At 41.4% G+C, this 16,999-nt stretch overlaps 1 protein-coding gene across 3 annotated transcripts in view; it reads right to left on the bottom strand.

Moving 5' to 3' along the window:
• Positions 1-16,999, bottom strand: part of KLF12 (Kruppel like factor 12) — a 234,754-nt gene that overhangs the window by 23,431 nt on the left and 194,324 nt on the right. For all 3 annotated transcript variants that reach the window (XM_030965666.1, XM_030965828.1, XM_030965753.1), the window contains one exon: positions 1,319-1,476. In XM_030965666.1, coding sequence (XP_030821526.1) covers positions 1,319-1,476 — 158 coding nt within the window. The remainder of the gene's footprint in view (positions 1-1,318; positions 1,477-16,999) is intronic.

Here is a 16,999-nt window from a genome sequence, read left to right as displayed (position 1 = left end):
CTTGTCTTAATGGGAAGATATGAAGAAACCAGGAAAACTGGGCTGGAAGGAAATGTAATGAAATTTCCAGATCTCCAGAATATTTCTGTTATTTAAGGAAGGGACTCGTACCTTATAGAAATTGCTTTAGTATGGGGGATATGAGGATAGAGCCTTGTTCCATCCTCCTCTCAACAAAAGTCCTACTGGCCAAAGACATACTGGAAAAAGTGATGGAGATGCGGCCTCAATTGAAATGGAGAAGCCTCCACTTTATTTTCTAAAACAGTATGTCATACTCTTTAGAGTACATCAGATCACAGAAAGCACCAGCAGACTCTCAGCAAAAGAACATTGTCCTATACACTGGATAAACACCATCTTTCCTCCGAGGAGTTACAGGAATGCTGAAGTCCATTAAGAGCAGAGAGATCAATAAATTTAATTTAAGCAAACCAGCATCAGAGTAAGGAATAGCACTGAGGCTCAGAGTGTTCTTTTCACTGCCTTTCCAGCCATCCAATCAATCCCCTTTTAGACTTGCTCTTGGTAGCTTCAAATTGCTGCTCCTGAGTTTATCCACAATAAAATTACAACTATTACACATCACTGCTTCCACTACCCTTACATGCCTGTCATACAGATTAGTAACAGCCCATAAAGTTAATAAGGACACCAGGTATGGACTGAGTGTTAAGTATGGTCACCCCTGAATGGGGCCCAGCTCCTCTAAGCATCTCTCTTGCATCTCTGCTGTAGGGATCTAGTGTGACTGATTCTCATACAGTGATGACTTCCCTCTCCAGTATGGGATAGGTGCCTCTGAAAGCCTCCAGAAAGACATATTGAGGACATGAGTTTACCCTTGAATTGAACTGAAGGATTTCAGGAGCTCCTGGCATCCAAAGGCTACATCTGTAAAAGCAAGTAGTTTCAAAAGAAACAGGTCTGTAGAGTGAAAAAATGTTGCTGAAGATTCATGACCACACTATATGCTCTTGAGTGCTTTCTCTTGACTAGCTCTGGTTGGTCCCAAGCAATGATCACACTTTGTTTGTTGAAGCAAGTATGTCCCCAGAGGCCACTTTTCTGTTGAGTTTCATCTGAGAAGAGTCTGGTTGGTGCTGCCACCAGTTCTTGTGCTGCCAAGAGGGGATGACAGGGAAGCTCCATTCAAAAGAACACTCCTGATCTGCATCAGAATGCCAGTGCACTCACAGACATCTCTGTTATTCAGGTACAGGCCTTTGGCTCTAAGTGTAGGATGACAAGTTCATTATGCCCTAAACTGGACAGAAAGGCACCTGCTTGTCTTAACCACAGTGCCAGCAAATCTCACCTGTGTGCGTTCTCCGGTGAGCCTTCAGGTGGGAGCTTTTTGTGTATACTTTGTTGCATCCCTCAAAGTCACACCGATGGATGCGCCGCTTCCGGGAGTCTGGAGACTCAGACCTCCTCTGACGCCTTGTGCTCTCAATACTGAACGGTGAAATTGAACTGAAAAACAGAACAGAAGCAAAAAGTGAAGCAAGGCCATAGTGTACAGCCTGGGCCCTAAAAAATCAGCTGTAAAAGAAGTGACTGTGCTAGAAGGGATGTAAAAAATGAATTATCTATTTCCCTTTCAACATTTTGACACAATTAGTGCTTGAACTAGAGCATATTCTGCAATATGAAATAACTGAAGTTTTGATTTAGAAGTGCTTATTGCCCAAAAAAACCCACCATGATACTTGAAATACTGCTCCAATAATGAAGCAGTCTGACTTTATCTGAGGTCTATGTCTATTTGACATGTGTCCAGGTACAAGCTCACTGAACTGTTTTCTAAACAAGTTTATATATAGCCTCCATAACTTCTCTTTGACAAGTTTAAATAGATAAAAAGCCTGAAACCTTTTATGAAAAAGTGTTTCCAGTACCCAGATCTGAACTATGGATCCTCACATTAGGCCCAACACCTGTTGTTTGCTTGAATACAGACTGCTAACAGATCCAGACCAGCCTGCAGCAGCGATTTTTCCATTTTCTCATTTAGCAGTTCTCAATCTATCACGTGCAAGCCAATAAAATTTATTTTCTTTCAGACCACTGATAAATGAAGTTGAAGAACAAGGCCGGAGAACAATCCCCACAGAAACACATAAATGCTTATCAAAGTTACTCCATTTACAGCAATGTCCTACGGCCTATCAGTTACCCTAATTTTAAGCAATTAAAATACAGCATTGAAGTAATGTTGTGTTAGTGTCTAAGTACAGTGTGTGCTGGACCTATTACTTGAAAAAAGCTTTGCTACCGCAATGCATTTGGCTTGGTTAGATAAATGATTATCAAGTTGGAAGGCCGTGATTCAAACCCTCATTGACTGCCAGTAATCATACCACCCATCCATAAATCATTATTAACTGATCATCCTATCAACCTCACTATGATTATATTGCACAGCAACCACCATCACCCACAGCTACAGCAGCCTGTTTAGTTAAGTACTGGAACAACCCTGCCCTTCATCAGGTTTCTGGGGCTTCCCAGGTTTATTGACATTCAGGGTAAATGGGCTACAGACTCATTAGCCTGCTCTTTTAGACTCTTAAGATCAAACTGAACGCAAAGGATGAACCTTTGGGGATCTGTGATACTAAGGCAGGCATTTGAAAGGAGCACTGATGTTGATGCATCTGCTGGGAAGCACCTCTGTTAACACTGACCTGCAAGCTCCTGTCAGAGGAGCTCCTGCACAGCTGTAGCTGTTATGGCACACACTGAACTCCTGGAGCTTTCCAGAACTTGCTGAGGACTACTCATATGGGATTAAAAGTTTGTGTAAAGCATCTCACACCATTAGCACATGATTTCACTGATGTTCTAATTCTCTGCATACAAATCTCTAAGCCTTGAATTAGTGGTAGTCCAAATTACGCAGTTTTATTTTTGTTTAAATATTTTCACAGTAGAATCCTAATTTGAAGCACTAGTGGGGAAAAAAAGTACTTTCTTTATGAACAGTACTCTTTTAACACATATTCATATTTTACCTGCAGGCAAGAGATTCTCCAGATTAATTATTTTTGCCTATAATATGATGCATGTAAGCAGATGTGCAGAGAATTCCTGGAATGGAGACAGAAGTGGACAGAGAGCTGTAGTAACAACATTAGCTGGCAAAAGTTGTCCCCGAGAGAGTAAGAAACATTAGCACTTTAACTATATGACTGGAATACAGATATGTCTAGCTCTCACAGAAATGACTTATGAATTGCATTTAAGCAATTGTTCTGAATCTCAGAACAAATAAAAGTCTTGGGTTAGACAATTCACTGAGAATGGCTTCACTACTCCAATAGGGTTTTCTTTTTTTTTTTAAACATCCCACCAGCTGAAATAAAAGCAAACTTGTAAATCAAATGTTAAAGCTCAATACCGAACATACAAAATCCAGTGCTCAAAACTAGGAAATCCTGATCTTTAAAAGTAAGTATTTGTGAATCTTTTTTCTGCAAGCAACTTATGAGCTGTCTTAAAACCCTATTTTGTAACAGAGTGTTCAGATCCTGGATAGTACAGCTCATTTAAATAGGAGGAGGATCAAGTTTAAAATGCTGCTGCAATTTCCAGCCCCGAGACAAACTGAACCTTGAGAAGAGTCAGTGCCTCATAAAAAGCTTTTTGTCACATATGAGAAAGTGATCTCACTGCTGGGAACCACTCTGTGCTTTTCCGGATATTTATACAGAAGAGGAGGGCACAGAGCAGTGCCATGAAGGTGGCACACGATCAATGCTGCTGCTTTTTAACTGGATTGCTCCCTCTTTCAAAGAAGTGTAGCACCCTACTTATCCCACAGGAGGGAAAATAACTGAGTAAGCCACAGAAGGTGATGAATATTGTCACCATCCCCTGAGAGCCTCACAGTCATCGCTTGCTCAGCACAGCAAGGAGAAAAGCTCTTGTCAGCTAGAACCAGCAAATGTCACCTCACGCCTTCCCCTCGCAGGCCTGCAGCTTAAATGAGAAACTAACCAGCAGAGGAGACCCACATGGCAAGTGAGAGCATATGTCCAAGGTGGTTTTCCTCTGCTGCTTGAACTCCTGTGGCATAGGGGGACCTCCAGTGCAGACATGTTCAATGGTGGAAAAAGAGCCAGAATCTACCTGACACCACCAGCTTGGTTTTAGCCTTGCAAAAGCTCTATGATTTTAAATGGGGATATCATGAAAGACCCTTAAAAAAGCACAAAGTGCTTTTTTGAGCTTCCTCAGGTTAGTCCCTCTCACAGAAACTTCCAGATGATTTGCTGATGTTCTTTCCCTTTGACATGCAAACAGCAAAGGGACACGTTCTTCTTTCTCCAGCAATTTCCATAAAATACCCTCACTGGTCAGACAGACAGAAGTCCTCAAAACCACATTTTGTGCCTTTTGAAGGCCACAGGGGCTGTGCCAGGTGTCTCTGGTCAGGACAGGGTTCCCAAACCTACTTTTTGATGGCACCATGGTAGACGAAGACTTTGGAATGGATGTATCAGGGAATTCACAATTTTTTCCACTAACTTACTTTTCCTTTTGGTTTAAAAGTCTATTAAAAAAAAAAAAGAAAAAACACCATAAAAAGACTACAATGCCCCTCTTCCCCCCAACCAAAACCCAAACAAACCATATTGTAGCAGCCTATTTCAAATTTAAGTGTCCCCCCCCCAGTGACTGCACAGACGGAAAACTTAGAAACCTGTCATCAGCCAAGAGCTACCAGGGTACCCGGAGGAGGAGCTGCCAATTCTTCCGTTAATGACCACAATCTCTGGCAGCCTTTAAGGCTCAAGGTGGGCTTTTGCAGTACGCCTGATGCCACACTTAACAGCTCAGCAGGATGTATTAAATTACTGCTGAAACATGAAGTTTGAAAGATAAATTAACAAAGAAGAAAACTGGGTTCTGACCAGTCAGCTTGATGTTTATTTATTTGCAGCTCGTTATTTCTAAAATCAGTGTAATTTCTATGTTAGTGTAGAAATTGTTACACCTAATGGGAATCCTGGGAGACTGCAGGCTGCCTCCATGAGCCACTGCAACACCTGCAGTCAGTACAGTTCATAGGATGAAATAAATAAAACCAATGCGAGCATTTAGGATGATTTACAAAAATTCAGCCGCATTACTTCCAGTCAGAAGTGAAAACATGCATCTTTGCAACACACACATGGCCAAGTTCTTGTCTCTCTGATACAAAGAAGTCTGCAAAACCTAACACCGACTGGAGCTTCACCACTAGATGGCCATCAAGTTCTGCTGAACGTAATCTGCACTGCATGAGATGTGGATCATAACAAACCTGGTTGCAGGATTATTTTTCCTTTCTATGAATGCTACCCATGACTTCCTAGATGTTTTGCCACTGTTCTGTGTGGACAGTGAAGAGCCCTTGGCACAGGCAGTAAAACTGCTAAAAAACACATGCAATGGGTGTCTTTATACTGATCTTGTGTTTTCTGAGCAATACACCAAGCAGAGCTGCCTGGGGAACACAGTTTGTTTATTAAAGCCTTGAACTGTGCTCAGTCTCGTGACACACCACAAGTCCCTGCACACTGGCTGCTCCCCACTCACAGTGTGCTCAAGTGCACTCACCCTGTGGCAAACACCCAGGGTTACCTTTGGCCACCCAAGCACGAGCTCCTGAGTGCTGGCATCCCAGTGAGACAGCTAAGGGCTGGGTGACACGGCCAGTGAGGAGCGAGGGACGTGCAGCAAGCCACGCTTCGCTCTTTGCTCTACAAACCCAAACAGTGTCCCAGTGTTGTGTCCTCATCCTTGTGATTACCATTTTTACTCCTCCTTGGCCCCTCCACTATGCGCTCAGACTCTTTGGCAACACATCCCGCCTGCCTCCAAAGTCCTCATGGAAAACACATTGATCCAGGGTTAACAGGTCAAACCAGTTTGTACCCAACATCCCTGTCATCTCACCTAAGTCCCTCCTGTACAGCAATCAGGCAGCACTACCTTCTCTAGCTGGTCCTGTAGTTAATTGAGACACTTGTGATTGCACCCTAATAACAGTCTGTGGCTGCTAAAAGGAGATGCTCTCTTCCCTTTGGGGTGGGACCCAGGATGTATGAGCCACGTCCCCCGGCTCTGGCTACTATGGGAAGAAGAACCAGTTGGGGCTCAGGCATGAGCAGCATCTGCTCAGCCTGGATGAGGGGTTCAGCCCATGTAACACCAGTTGCGGTCCTCTTGTGCTTCTCAGCCCCTGGGCTCTGAGCACAGGATTTGGCTGAGATGGCACATCAGGACAGTCCCACTCCAGCTGCTTTCTGTTGTGTTGGCACTGGCACATGCCTGATTCTGCAGCAAGCCAGTGCAGGACCCACAGTAACGAGGAGAAAATTCTGCCAAAAAAAATCCAAGAAGCTTTTGGTAGCTTGACTCCCCAAGCAGAAGAGTGTGCCAGGTACCTGCACTGACATATGGCAGAGGATGGGAAGCTATGGCCGTGGGTTAGGGAGTGTCACCACTCCTTTTAGTGGCAACCAGCTGTGATTACCACAGCTTCCATGTAAATTTAGAATACGTGTGAAGACATCAAGGATGTGGACATAAGCAATCAACATCAGGAACAACTGGAAAATCCAGCTTTTGTTCCAAAGGAAAGTTGCTTCCTGTAATATTTGAGTATAATAAAACACATAGAAAAATAACCACATAAACAGATAAACTGAAAACAAAAACTGGGAGATATGACCACATTGAATAACTATGAGCTGATGATGTGCTTTGGCAATACATGATAGAAGCACTCATATCCCACCCTCAGTTCAATTTTGGACATTCAGATATTTACAGGTTTTATGTTTTTAAGGGAAAAACATGTCACTATACAATACTCAAATATTCAAATAATGTATAAATTTAGCAATGTGAATCTTTATGAGACATGCAAAGCTTCTGGGTCAGCCTGTAAGTTATAGTAATTAAAAGTGCAGGCAAATTAAATAAAAGCAGAAAACTAGAGTACTACATGCCTGCATTCAGATGGTAATAAGCAGTTGAAGAAAATCCTTGGATCTCTAGCATTTGTTCAGTGCTCAAAGGGAACCAGGGCTGCAAAAAGAAGCATCATGGGTTTTGGCTGCTTAACATTTATAGAAGCTAGAGCTGTTAAGTGACTAGCTATAGACATAATGTTTTTAAATCCCAGCCTTTGGATTCAGTGTGGGATGGCACTCCCTGGGCACACTGAACAGCAGGCTTACACACCTCCACAGCAGCTGTCAGTCCTCCTTTGGCCCTCAGGGCAGCTGCCCACCAAGAACCCTCAGAAGCAGGGATGACCACAGTCCCAACACCTTTGCTTGGCTCCTCTGGCACTTTTCTGAAAGAACACACCCAGAGTAGCCCACCAGTCATTTGTGGAGGTGATGTCACTTAAGACAAAGTATCTTCTATTAAGACCCTAAGTTTCACACGCTAACAGACATGTGAGTACTCTGTGCCTTTTTGAAAAGTGGCTTTGAATAACATTTCCCAGATTCCAACTCTCAATTACTTTATTTTGTAGCACTTTTTCACATAATGTAATTCCATTTTCTGGTAGGCCATGTAATATATTACCATCCCACTCAGGATAGTGGTAACACTACACACTACACCATGAAAAAATATGACATGGATTTTACTTCTCATTACAATTTATAAAACTCCTTCTAGTATCCAGATGCCAAAACCCTACTATACAAAAACAAAGTAGGTTTTTTTTGCTATAAAATGCTTAAATATCAGTGCCATCTCCTGATAAAAATCTTCACTCAAATATTTATTTTAAAAAAATTACAAAGTTGCTTCGGTCCCCTGTTCATAAACAGATGCACATGTATATATACACATGTATTTTTTCTCCTCTTTGATTCTTAGATCCTATTTAATGTTTCATGAAAGGCAAACAGCTGTGTTAGGAATGTTAGACATTAAAACATATCAAGCAGTACTTAAGGCAATCATAAAAGGAAAATATGTGCTACTCTTTTATTAGCAGCAGTTACTTCAATCACTGTACTTTAAGGTGATGTTATACTTGAAATTATAACCTTTTTGTCAAGAAAGAAAGGAGGAATTTGGCAGCATACACAAACAGCACACATATGAAATGGGAAAATTACATGGATAAACAAGACAGAGATAAAAGAAGATTTGAATACATTTGGTTCAGAAAGTGCTTGAGCTGGAGCTGGAGTGAAGCTGCACAAGGAGCAGATGGGTGGATGGGAGAAGGAGCACAGAGGTTTCTCCTTTTATGCTGTGAACTAGATGTCCACCACTGGCTGCTGCCAGAGGCAATACCCTGGCAAAGAGCATCCTCTGCTCCAGCTCCATATGGCCATTCCCATCCATGCTGTTATATTCCTGACCTGGGCAGTCAGCAAGTAAAACACCCTGCACATCTTTGACCTTATCTGCAGCATTTACTGTTGAGACCAGGTACTTGAACTGCCTTGCAAAACCTGAGCGTGCCACAACATTGCTCTGGCTGGAGTGGAACTATACACGGAACAAACTTCTGGCAAAAGGAAAGAACTTTGGGGCCTACTAAGAAAAGCACTAATGTAAACCACAGCATACCTTACCAAAACTACTCATCACTTCTGCTACCAGCTGCGTTAAGCTGAGACATGAGACATTTGTTTGATCTTTCTGATCTATATTCGTGCTGTGGGATCCAGGAGCACTTTCCAGCTCTTAGGATTTGGTGTTCTGAGGTGCATTCCAGCTCCACAGTGGGCTGAGACCCAAATACACACCCTATTCTCCTCTTTCATGCTGCTTCTCTCTTCTGGCTTTCTAAGGAAAGGATTCTGGGCCAGAAAGCATCTCTGACATGCTGCAGCACACCCCCCAGATCTGGTGACTGGAGGACTGTAAAGCACTTCTGACAGAGAAAATCCACAAATCAAATCTATGATGAACTCTGAAAGGAAAAAAACCCACCAACACTTTTCCATCTATTTTACACTTATTAACCCACAAAGTTTTACCCTAGAGAGCTACTGTGTAAAAAAGCAAAGGAATGACATGCTAACTACCTTGCACCTAGGCACTGCCTGCATTACTAAAATGTTTATTCCTGGTTTTGGGACAATTTATGGCTGTATGATAGCTTGCACTCCTACATCCAGCAGCAGCCAAACCTGGGCAACAGCGACTCCCACATCAGCCCTAGTGAATTACTGAGATGCTCCTTAACAAGGATGAATTTCATGTTTCTCCTAACAGGCTAGAACATACAGAGTTTGTTTCCACCTGCAAAGGTTTTAGAAACACTTGACAGGAAGGCTGTTATGTTTTACACACAGCATTAACATTTTCAGTAATATTAAACATAATTCTGTTTCACTGCTCTGCCCTTTCCTTGGTTTGGACAGATGGACTCATATTAAATGAGACACTTGTCCTTAGATTTTCTCAGAGATTCTGAGGTGACACATGACAGCGGTTTACATACGTTTAAAAGTATTTTTCTAACATGTGCATGTTACAGAGGATGCACATCTGCAATATTGACCCTTCCAGCTCATCAGGATGGTTGAACAGAGTGCAAAGACTGCTCTGGATGTCTAAGCCCATGTTAACACCTCTTTTTTTAACATGGTGTATTATCATGGAATAAAGACTAACAGAAAAACTCATCTGTGGAGGGAACTATAAATTTTCTGCTGAGCCAGATTCTTCAGAGGTAGACCTAGCTGTTCACAGTCTTGTCCTGTTTAAGGATTAAAATGTTTGAAGACAGAAAAAAAAAACCAAACAAAAAAAACAGCAGAACAGTTTTCTGGGCAGTGAGTTCCAGTGCTCTGCCATGCTCATATTCTAAAGTGAGTTTCTAATGAATGCTTGTTTTTTCTAAATAGTTCCTACAAGGTGTTTATATTCATAAACACATGTATCCACAAATTATAATGGAAGACTACTAAGTGACCATGAGCTACTTCACTTCTCTTAGAAAAACCTCCAAAATTAGCTTACTTTGTTTTAGGCTGATGTTTTTTTCTCAACAGGAGTGAAAATTCATGAAAAAAAGGAAATCTCAAGCAGTGGGGAAACATATCTTCACAATGAACTTGCAAGTGGACTAAAGTGCATGGGCAAGGGTCTGGTTTTGGATCTGAAGACAAAGCATTGTATATCTGCCTGAATGCAGGAATAATTCCTGAAATCCTGTGTGCCACACATGTTTGATGCATGCTAACTCAGGCCTGGGAGCTGAACCTGGTCTAGAAGAGAAAAAGCATCTTATTTTGCCCCCTCCTTTCAGAGCTGACAGAACAGCAGTGATCATTCACTGATCTCCAGCCACACTAACTCTCCCTCCAGACAGAGGCTGCATCAATGCCAAGTCTGTTCTTTCTTTCTTGTTTCCTTCTAAACAGAGCAGAAAATTGGGTAACTGAGCACCTATAGCTCAGCTCTGAGATCAGAGGGTGCTGCTTTTTTCTCTCCTGTTGCTGATTCATACTTTTTCTTCACACTTTTCTGGCAACACATATTACAAACAAGCTTTGTCAATACTGGTAATCTCAGCAGAAAATTATTTAAAAAGGGAAATAAAAACGACTCTGTTGCAGACATAGGATGAGCTGAAATGTTCATCATGGAAATAAGATGAGTGTGTACATATATGCATGTCTTTCACCTTTGTTCTGGTTATTTGTTCAAAGAGCACAGATCCTCCACTTTCTAGTGCAGGACTCTGAATATTCTACCTTGCTCTCCAGATTTCACTTTCTTCTACTATCTCTAATTCTGATTCTTCACACTGTACACCACAGTTGTCAGTCCCAATGACTGTACAATGACAACTCTTGCCTGTGCATCCACCTCCTCTTGTTGGTCAGAGTAACAAATGTAGTGGTGATTAAAAATTCTCTGTTCTCTATCCTTAGCTGACAAAATTGCCACTAACATCTTGCCAAGTCAGTGATATTAAATGAGGACATTGTTTCCATTGGAACTGAAGATCACGTGAATGACCTTTACTTTCCTCCTGTTCAGAAGGGTTATTACTGATAAGTTAAATATTTGATTACCCTATATACCTATGTGAAATGCAATTATGGGTGGTCATCTGTCATACTCTGTGTCATCAAGCAGATTTTGTTAACTACTAAATGGTTGACCACACTGAAGTGTACATTTTGGTGTTTATATATATAACTATGTAACGACAGCCTGCCACCCCCAACAGAAAGCCATCTCAGAAGACAAGATTTTTTATGCCCCACAGCCCTTTACAAGCTCCTGTGTGAGAGTATATGTTGCCAAGTATTCATCTATAACTGAGATAATGTAACTACCATACCTATTTGATCTGTCTAGGAAAAAAGGTACTAAACAATTTCATTGATTTGGGGGACAAAAAAGTTACTGAGTGCAAGATCATACTTCAGGGATTTGGGTTTCTCTTCCTAAGATACTTTCTAATCAGTAAATTCTGAGATTTATAGTTTTGCTTGTTTTGTTCTTCCAGAGCACCCTCTTGTACTGAAAGAAATTTTTAATAAAAGAACAACAGAAAAACACTCTGTAAATCTAAACTGTATCACTCAAGGGCTCTACAGATTGCGTTACTAAGCATTTTCATTAACAAGGAATCCTGATGTATTTATTTTACACAAGAAGTGAGCTTTTCTGTTCAGTATGCTACCTTGTACCTGGCTTTACAGCCATGCATATCAGTGATGTATTCCTTCATTTGGATTATGAGATCCTTGCCACACCTTCATGGCTGTTTTGTGTTTGCAAAACAAAGTAGAGTGAGGTTCCAGTACATGAACAGAGTACTAATACACTACTGCAATATGAAGAAAACCCACTACCTCTCCTTGCATCTGTGGTTTTCCACACTTATTTATAGCAATAGTCTCACCTGAACCAATGCTCTGGGCTTCACCAGAAAAGGTGAAGGCCAGCCTCTCATAGGACTTCCCCAAGGACTGCCACTTCTTTACTCTTCCTTAATTTCTCCCCTCTTTCCCCAGACTTACCAATTCCCCAGATGGAAACTGTCTCTCTAGAGAATCAAAGGGCCAGGTTTTGTCACTGAGCGTCATAGTTTACAGAGGTAGAAATTTACACAGTTGTAGTTTCTGTATTTGCTAGTATTTGGAAGATTTCTGGTGGCTCCATCTGTACTCTGGATGGAAAGTGTTCCTGAAAGCTGCAGAAACCACTCAGACATACAACTTCTGAGAAAGGGGAACTCATGACTACCATCTATGAGCTGGAAAAGTTACTGCATCTTTTTACTAGCTTTGCACAGACCAGTGAAAGACAAACTTGCATCATGTGGGCAACATTCCTTTTCTTCTCTCTATTCTTAAAATCAACCCAATTTCCACCCAGCAAATAGTCAGTCTGTGGTATGAAGAGCTTTTCCACTTGTAATTAATTATGTCGCAGAGCACTAATGTACTTTTCACACTTTTCTATATCAAAAAGCCAAATTTCAACAATTCCTTGTTTATCATTACACCAGCTCAGCAGCCACAATGATAGCCAGCTTGTACACAGGCCTCCAAGTCTGGCAAAGTTCCCATTCTCTTCAGTGGAGTCAAACATAGGATTTCCCAACAGAAGGAAGAAACCACAGTATTGTTTTCATGAACTGGTCCTCTTAACGCTTCCTCAGCAAGGCAGAATTGCATTCAGACTCTCAAGTCTCATGAGCAAGGCAAGGTTTGATTAAGACAAAAATGTCTTCTGTAAGCAGGCATATGACCATAGTTTATATTTTGTGCTAGGAAACACATCTTTAACACATCTGCTTGTCACAGAAATTGTTCCAGTTGTACTCAGAGTACAAGGACTATTTTTCCTGATAAATACACCATAACACTTTTCCAAGAGCCTTGATTAGGCTGGTAGCCAAGAAACCCCACTCCTCTGGGCTTCACTGGGTCAAGGTAACTTCATGGACTTGCTCTCATGGTCATCCACTTGAAAAACTAGGTGGCCCTCACTATTGGCTATTCCCTGGTCAGGGAAAACGACCAACATCTTTAGGATGACAATAACCTTCTTTAGAAAGGCAAGAACAAAATCCTGATGGCTTTTTGCCATCAAAATAAAGCTCAAGTTTTCACTCTGTGCATGCTCCACCTCTGCTAAAGCAAAAACTGGACTGAGGACTTTGATGTTTATATTCACTATTACTTTGTATGTGAATTTATGCAGGGATTTAAACTGGGTAAGATTTAAATGAAGTTGCCACTTCAGGTTTTTTGAAATGTAACATAATGCTTTCTGCTGGCAAGCAACATTTCCCCACTGGTAAAAGGGTATATGTCTCCCCTTGGTATGTCAAGTATTCAATTATTTGAGAGAAATGATTCTGCTATTTCCAACAGACATTTTATGTTCTGTTCAGGAAAGGATAAAAACATACAAAGTTGAACAAGTTTTACAACTATCAGATTTTTTTTTACCTGGCCCTTCCCTACACACCAGCAACAGGGAAAAAATTCCGTTTGCAGGCTTTATGAAATCAATTTTATTTCACTCCATCCCACAAGAATTAGTTAGGTTAATCACTTGGTAACAATGCTGCCCAACAAAAGAAAGATAATTCATAGTCATATAGTATGGTAGTTAAATGAATATTTTTTAACAGGAGGTTAAATGGCCACCCTTTTTCAGGTTAGCAAACTTTTTCCTTTGATTTGAAATTGTCTCAGGGACAAGGGAAGGAACCAAATTTCCATCTATGCAGAAAAATCATCCTGTCACCAGCAGAATTACTTGCAGACACCTTAGTAATGGAGATCAGACATCCTTCACCCACCTTGTCCTACTTAGTCCTACGTAATACTAATACTTCCATGGCCTCGTTACCAATACTTGATGTATTTATTATTTACACAACCATCATTATAATTTATTTTCACACTTGGAAGCACATTCACATTACAAAGGAAACATTGCAAAGAAGCAAAGGGTATCTGCTCTCTTGGAAGCTGTCATATCCCTCCCAACTGCATCTCCTACAATGCTGAGAGTCAAGGGATGGTAACAATGGGACACTCCATTCACCTTGCTAATTTATGCATGTTGCTCATTAGCAGAGGTCGACACATCTGAGTGGATGGAAGACAGGGCTCTGAATTTCAAGTATCTTAACTGTGCAGTCAGCAGAACTGGTCTAGGACCCAGTGGTCCCTTGTTTGCCACAGTCTTCCTGCATATATTAGCCCAAAGCCAGTTGTGCTGACCCAGGATGCAATTCATTCATCTCTGGAATTCCTACTGCTTCCCTGAAAACATTTACTCTCCCAAATCTTCACCAACAGGACATTTGGCTTAATAACTTAAATCCACATCAGGACTCATTTAGCTCTACTTTTTAAATTTCCATTCTGAAGGAAAAAACCCAAGAAAATAGCCACACCACTTCTAGATATTTTCCCCTTCCCAATCTGTTAAAATCTCTGCCTGTTTACTATATGAGATTTGCCAAACAGTATCAGTCACCATTAAAGCATCAGCTAGTACTGCCAATATAGTAATTAAGAACAACTAGTGTGCTTACACTCAAGCTTTTATGGGAGAAATCGGAGTCTGTTAAAATCTAGCAAAACTCAACTCTGCACATATGTTGTTTTGCTTTGTTTTGTTAAATGGGATGGAACATACCAGAACTTTAAAGATCAAAAAATACCCATAATTTCCTAAAACATTTGGAGCCTTCACATGCAGTAAAAAGGGATAATTATCAAAGCATTTTGCTGTCACAATTGTTCATTTGGAAGAGGCACAGGAAAAAAACAACCAAATCCAAATCCAAAACTCCCAGCATAACAGAACGGCATTGCTGTAACTGCAGTAAATAAGAGCAAGTGTTAGACAGATGGAGGGGGGCATCAGAGTGGCATTCAGCACAGGATCAGATGAGACAACAATGGCCATCACAAGCAACCACCTCAGTCAGATGAGCCAGACACGTCACCCTGGCAATGGGGTCCCCATAGCCCATGAGCCCCATGGAGCCACCTCCACTCTGGGCAGGTGCCCCTGCTGACACTGCCTCGGACGTGAGGGTGACTGCTCAAGGCACCTTGCGACTCCTCTTTCACAGAGGTGAAGAAACACATTTCAAGGGGCAGAAAGAGCAAGGCTCTTCCTTTCCACCCCAGTTCTCATTTCTTTGCCCGTTCCATACTTTTACCCTACACAGAAGGGATGGAGCAAGGAGGGCTCTTGTCACCGTCTGAAGTAGAGTTTGACACAGGACCACAATCTGGACACACAACTTGATGTGCTAAACATTCTTCTCAGGAACATTGTTTTTGGGAAGCCATTCACTTCAATTACATCCCTAAATCCTCTTTGGAAGCTCCCATTTCCAAGGCCATCTTCTCCCCCTTTGCCTGGGTAAGAAAGTGGAAGTCTGTAATGAGTTTCATATCAGCTGTAACAGTAACCACAAAATATTTGTCATTTATATCTCACACTTGGCCACTCAAATGCAACCATATGAGTTCCACATACATAGGTAGTGTTTAATACTGATAGAACTGATTTTTAATGGTAATAATGTTAATTAAGTGTGACCCAGAAGCATCTTGTGGCACGATAAAGTCCCTCTCCTGCCATGCACTCACTCCACAGCAGGCACAGAATGAAGGTGTAGCGCTTCTGCCAATGTATTTGCTCCAGGTAGCGTTGAACAGCTTTGTTCCCTGGCCAGTTATTTCTTGCTCTTATTAGGTTATTTTCTACAAAAACAAGCTGTCTGAATTTCAGCATATTTTATGTTCAGTAAATTATAGTAATTTTCATAATATCTTTAAGCTTTTCAGTGGCTGATGGCCTGGCAGGTGGACCTTTTGCATCTTTTCATACTAGAAGCCTGACAAATGTCTTCTGGAAAAAGCAGGCAGGGAGAGGGTATGTAAAATCACAGAATATCAGCCAAATGAGTGGTGCATAGTGCACTGCTCTCTGCTTCACACCAGGGTGGTAAATCCTACTGTCTCCTTTCTGTGACAAAAAATTGAGCAATAACAAAAAATTGTCCAGTACTCATCTGGTTTTGTGACAGGCTGCTTTTATTTCAGCCTCTCGAGTTCAAAGAGCAGAGATGTAGTTTCCACAGATGTCCCATGGGTGAGCTTGTATTTCTGAAGGGCTGAAGTCTAGCCCTGCCCATCTGAAAGCACTACATTTAAAAGCCATTTTGAAAGACAACTCTGTTACGAAGTCTCACATTATTTCAATGCCCACCTTACTCAACAACACCCTTTGAAAGTATAGACAAATTAAATGCACAGCTTTTCATTAAAGCAATGTGTTACATTTTAATAGAGTGAAGACAGGGAGAGGAGGAAAACATGGCTTGGAGCCCCAAAGCACTGCACAAGATTTTTCCTGGGTATTCTTAATCCTGCTCTGTATGATTTTTGTAGGGCAAATTGTGGGCATATTTCCCCTACCTCCTCTCCCTCTTCCTCCTGCCACCATAGTATCAGAGTGGCATCATCTTTTTGGGACTGGACTGAATCACATGGCTGTGTGAATGCACACGTTTTCCAGGCAGAAGAGTAAATATTAACACTAAACACAACCAGCAAATGCTGGAAGTAGGTAGCAGAAAACATCAGAAAGTAACCTGTCCTCATTTCTGACTGGGCTGGAAGTCAGAAATGCTACTTTACTGTTTGCAATGATTGAAGTGAGTGTTTCATCCTCCAAGTAGGTGCACATTTTAGGCGATTATCATTAGGAGAAATCCTTACTGACACTATGGTGATGATGCCTATGGTGCTACTTCATGCTTTTCTGCCACATACACATCACCAGACAAAATACAAGCCAAATACTGGCATGAGATTTCTAAAAAATCTCTCAGGAAAATGTTAGGTTTCCTTTTTATAAAGTAGTTGAGTAAAAAATAATTGAATAAAACAGTTGTGTGGCCAGACTGCTTCTGCTCTGCTGGCAAACCTGCCAGAAACTACAGGCTCCCAACTCT

This window comes from Camarhynchus parvulus, chromosome 1, assembly GCF_901933205.1.
Source record: "Camarhynchus parvulus chromosome 1, STF_HiC, whole genome shotgun sequence".
In the NCBI taxonomy this organism is placed as follows: domain Eukaryota; kingdom Metazoa; phylum Chordata; class Aves; order Passeriformes; family Thraupidae; genus Camarhynchus; species Camarhynchus parvulus.
This window is presented reverse-complemented; position numbering and strand designations above follow the sequence as displayed.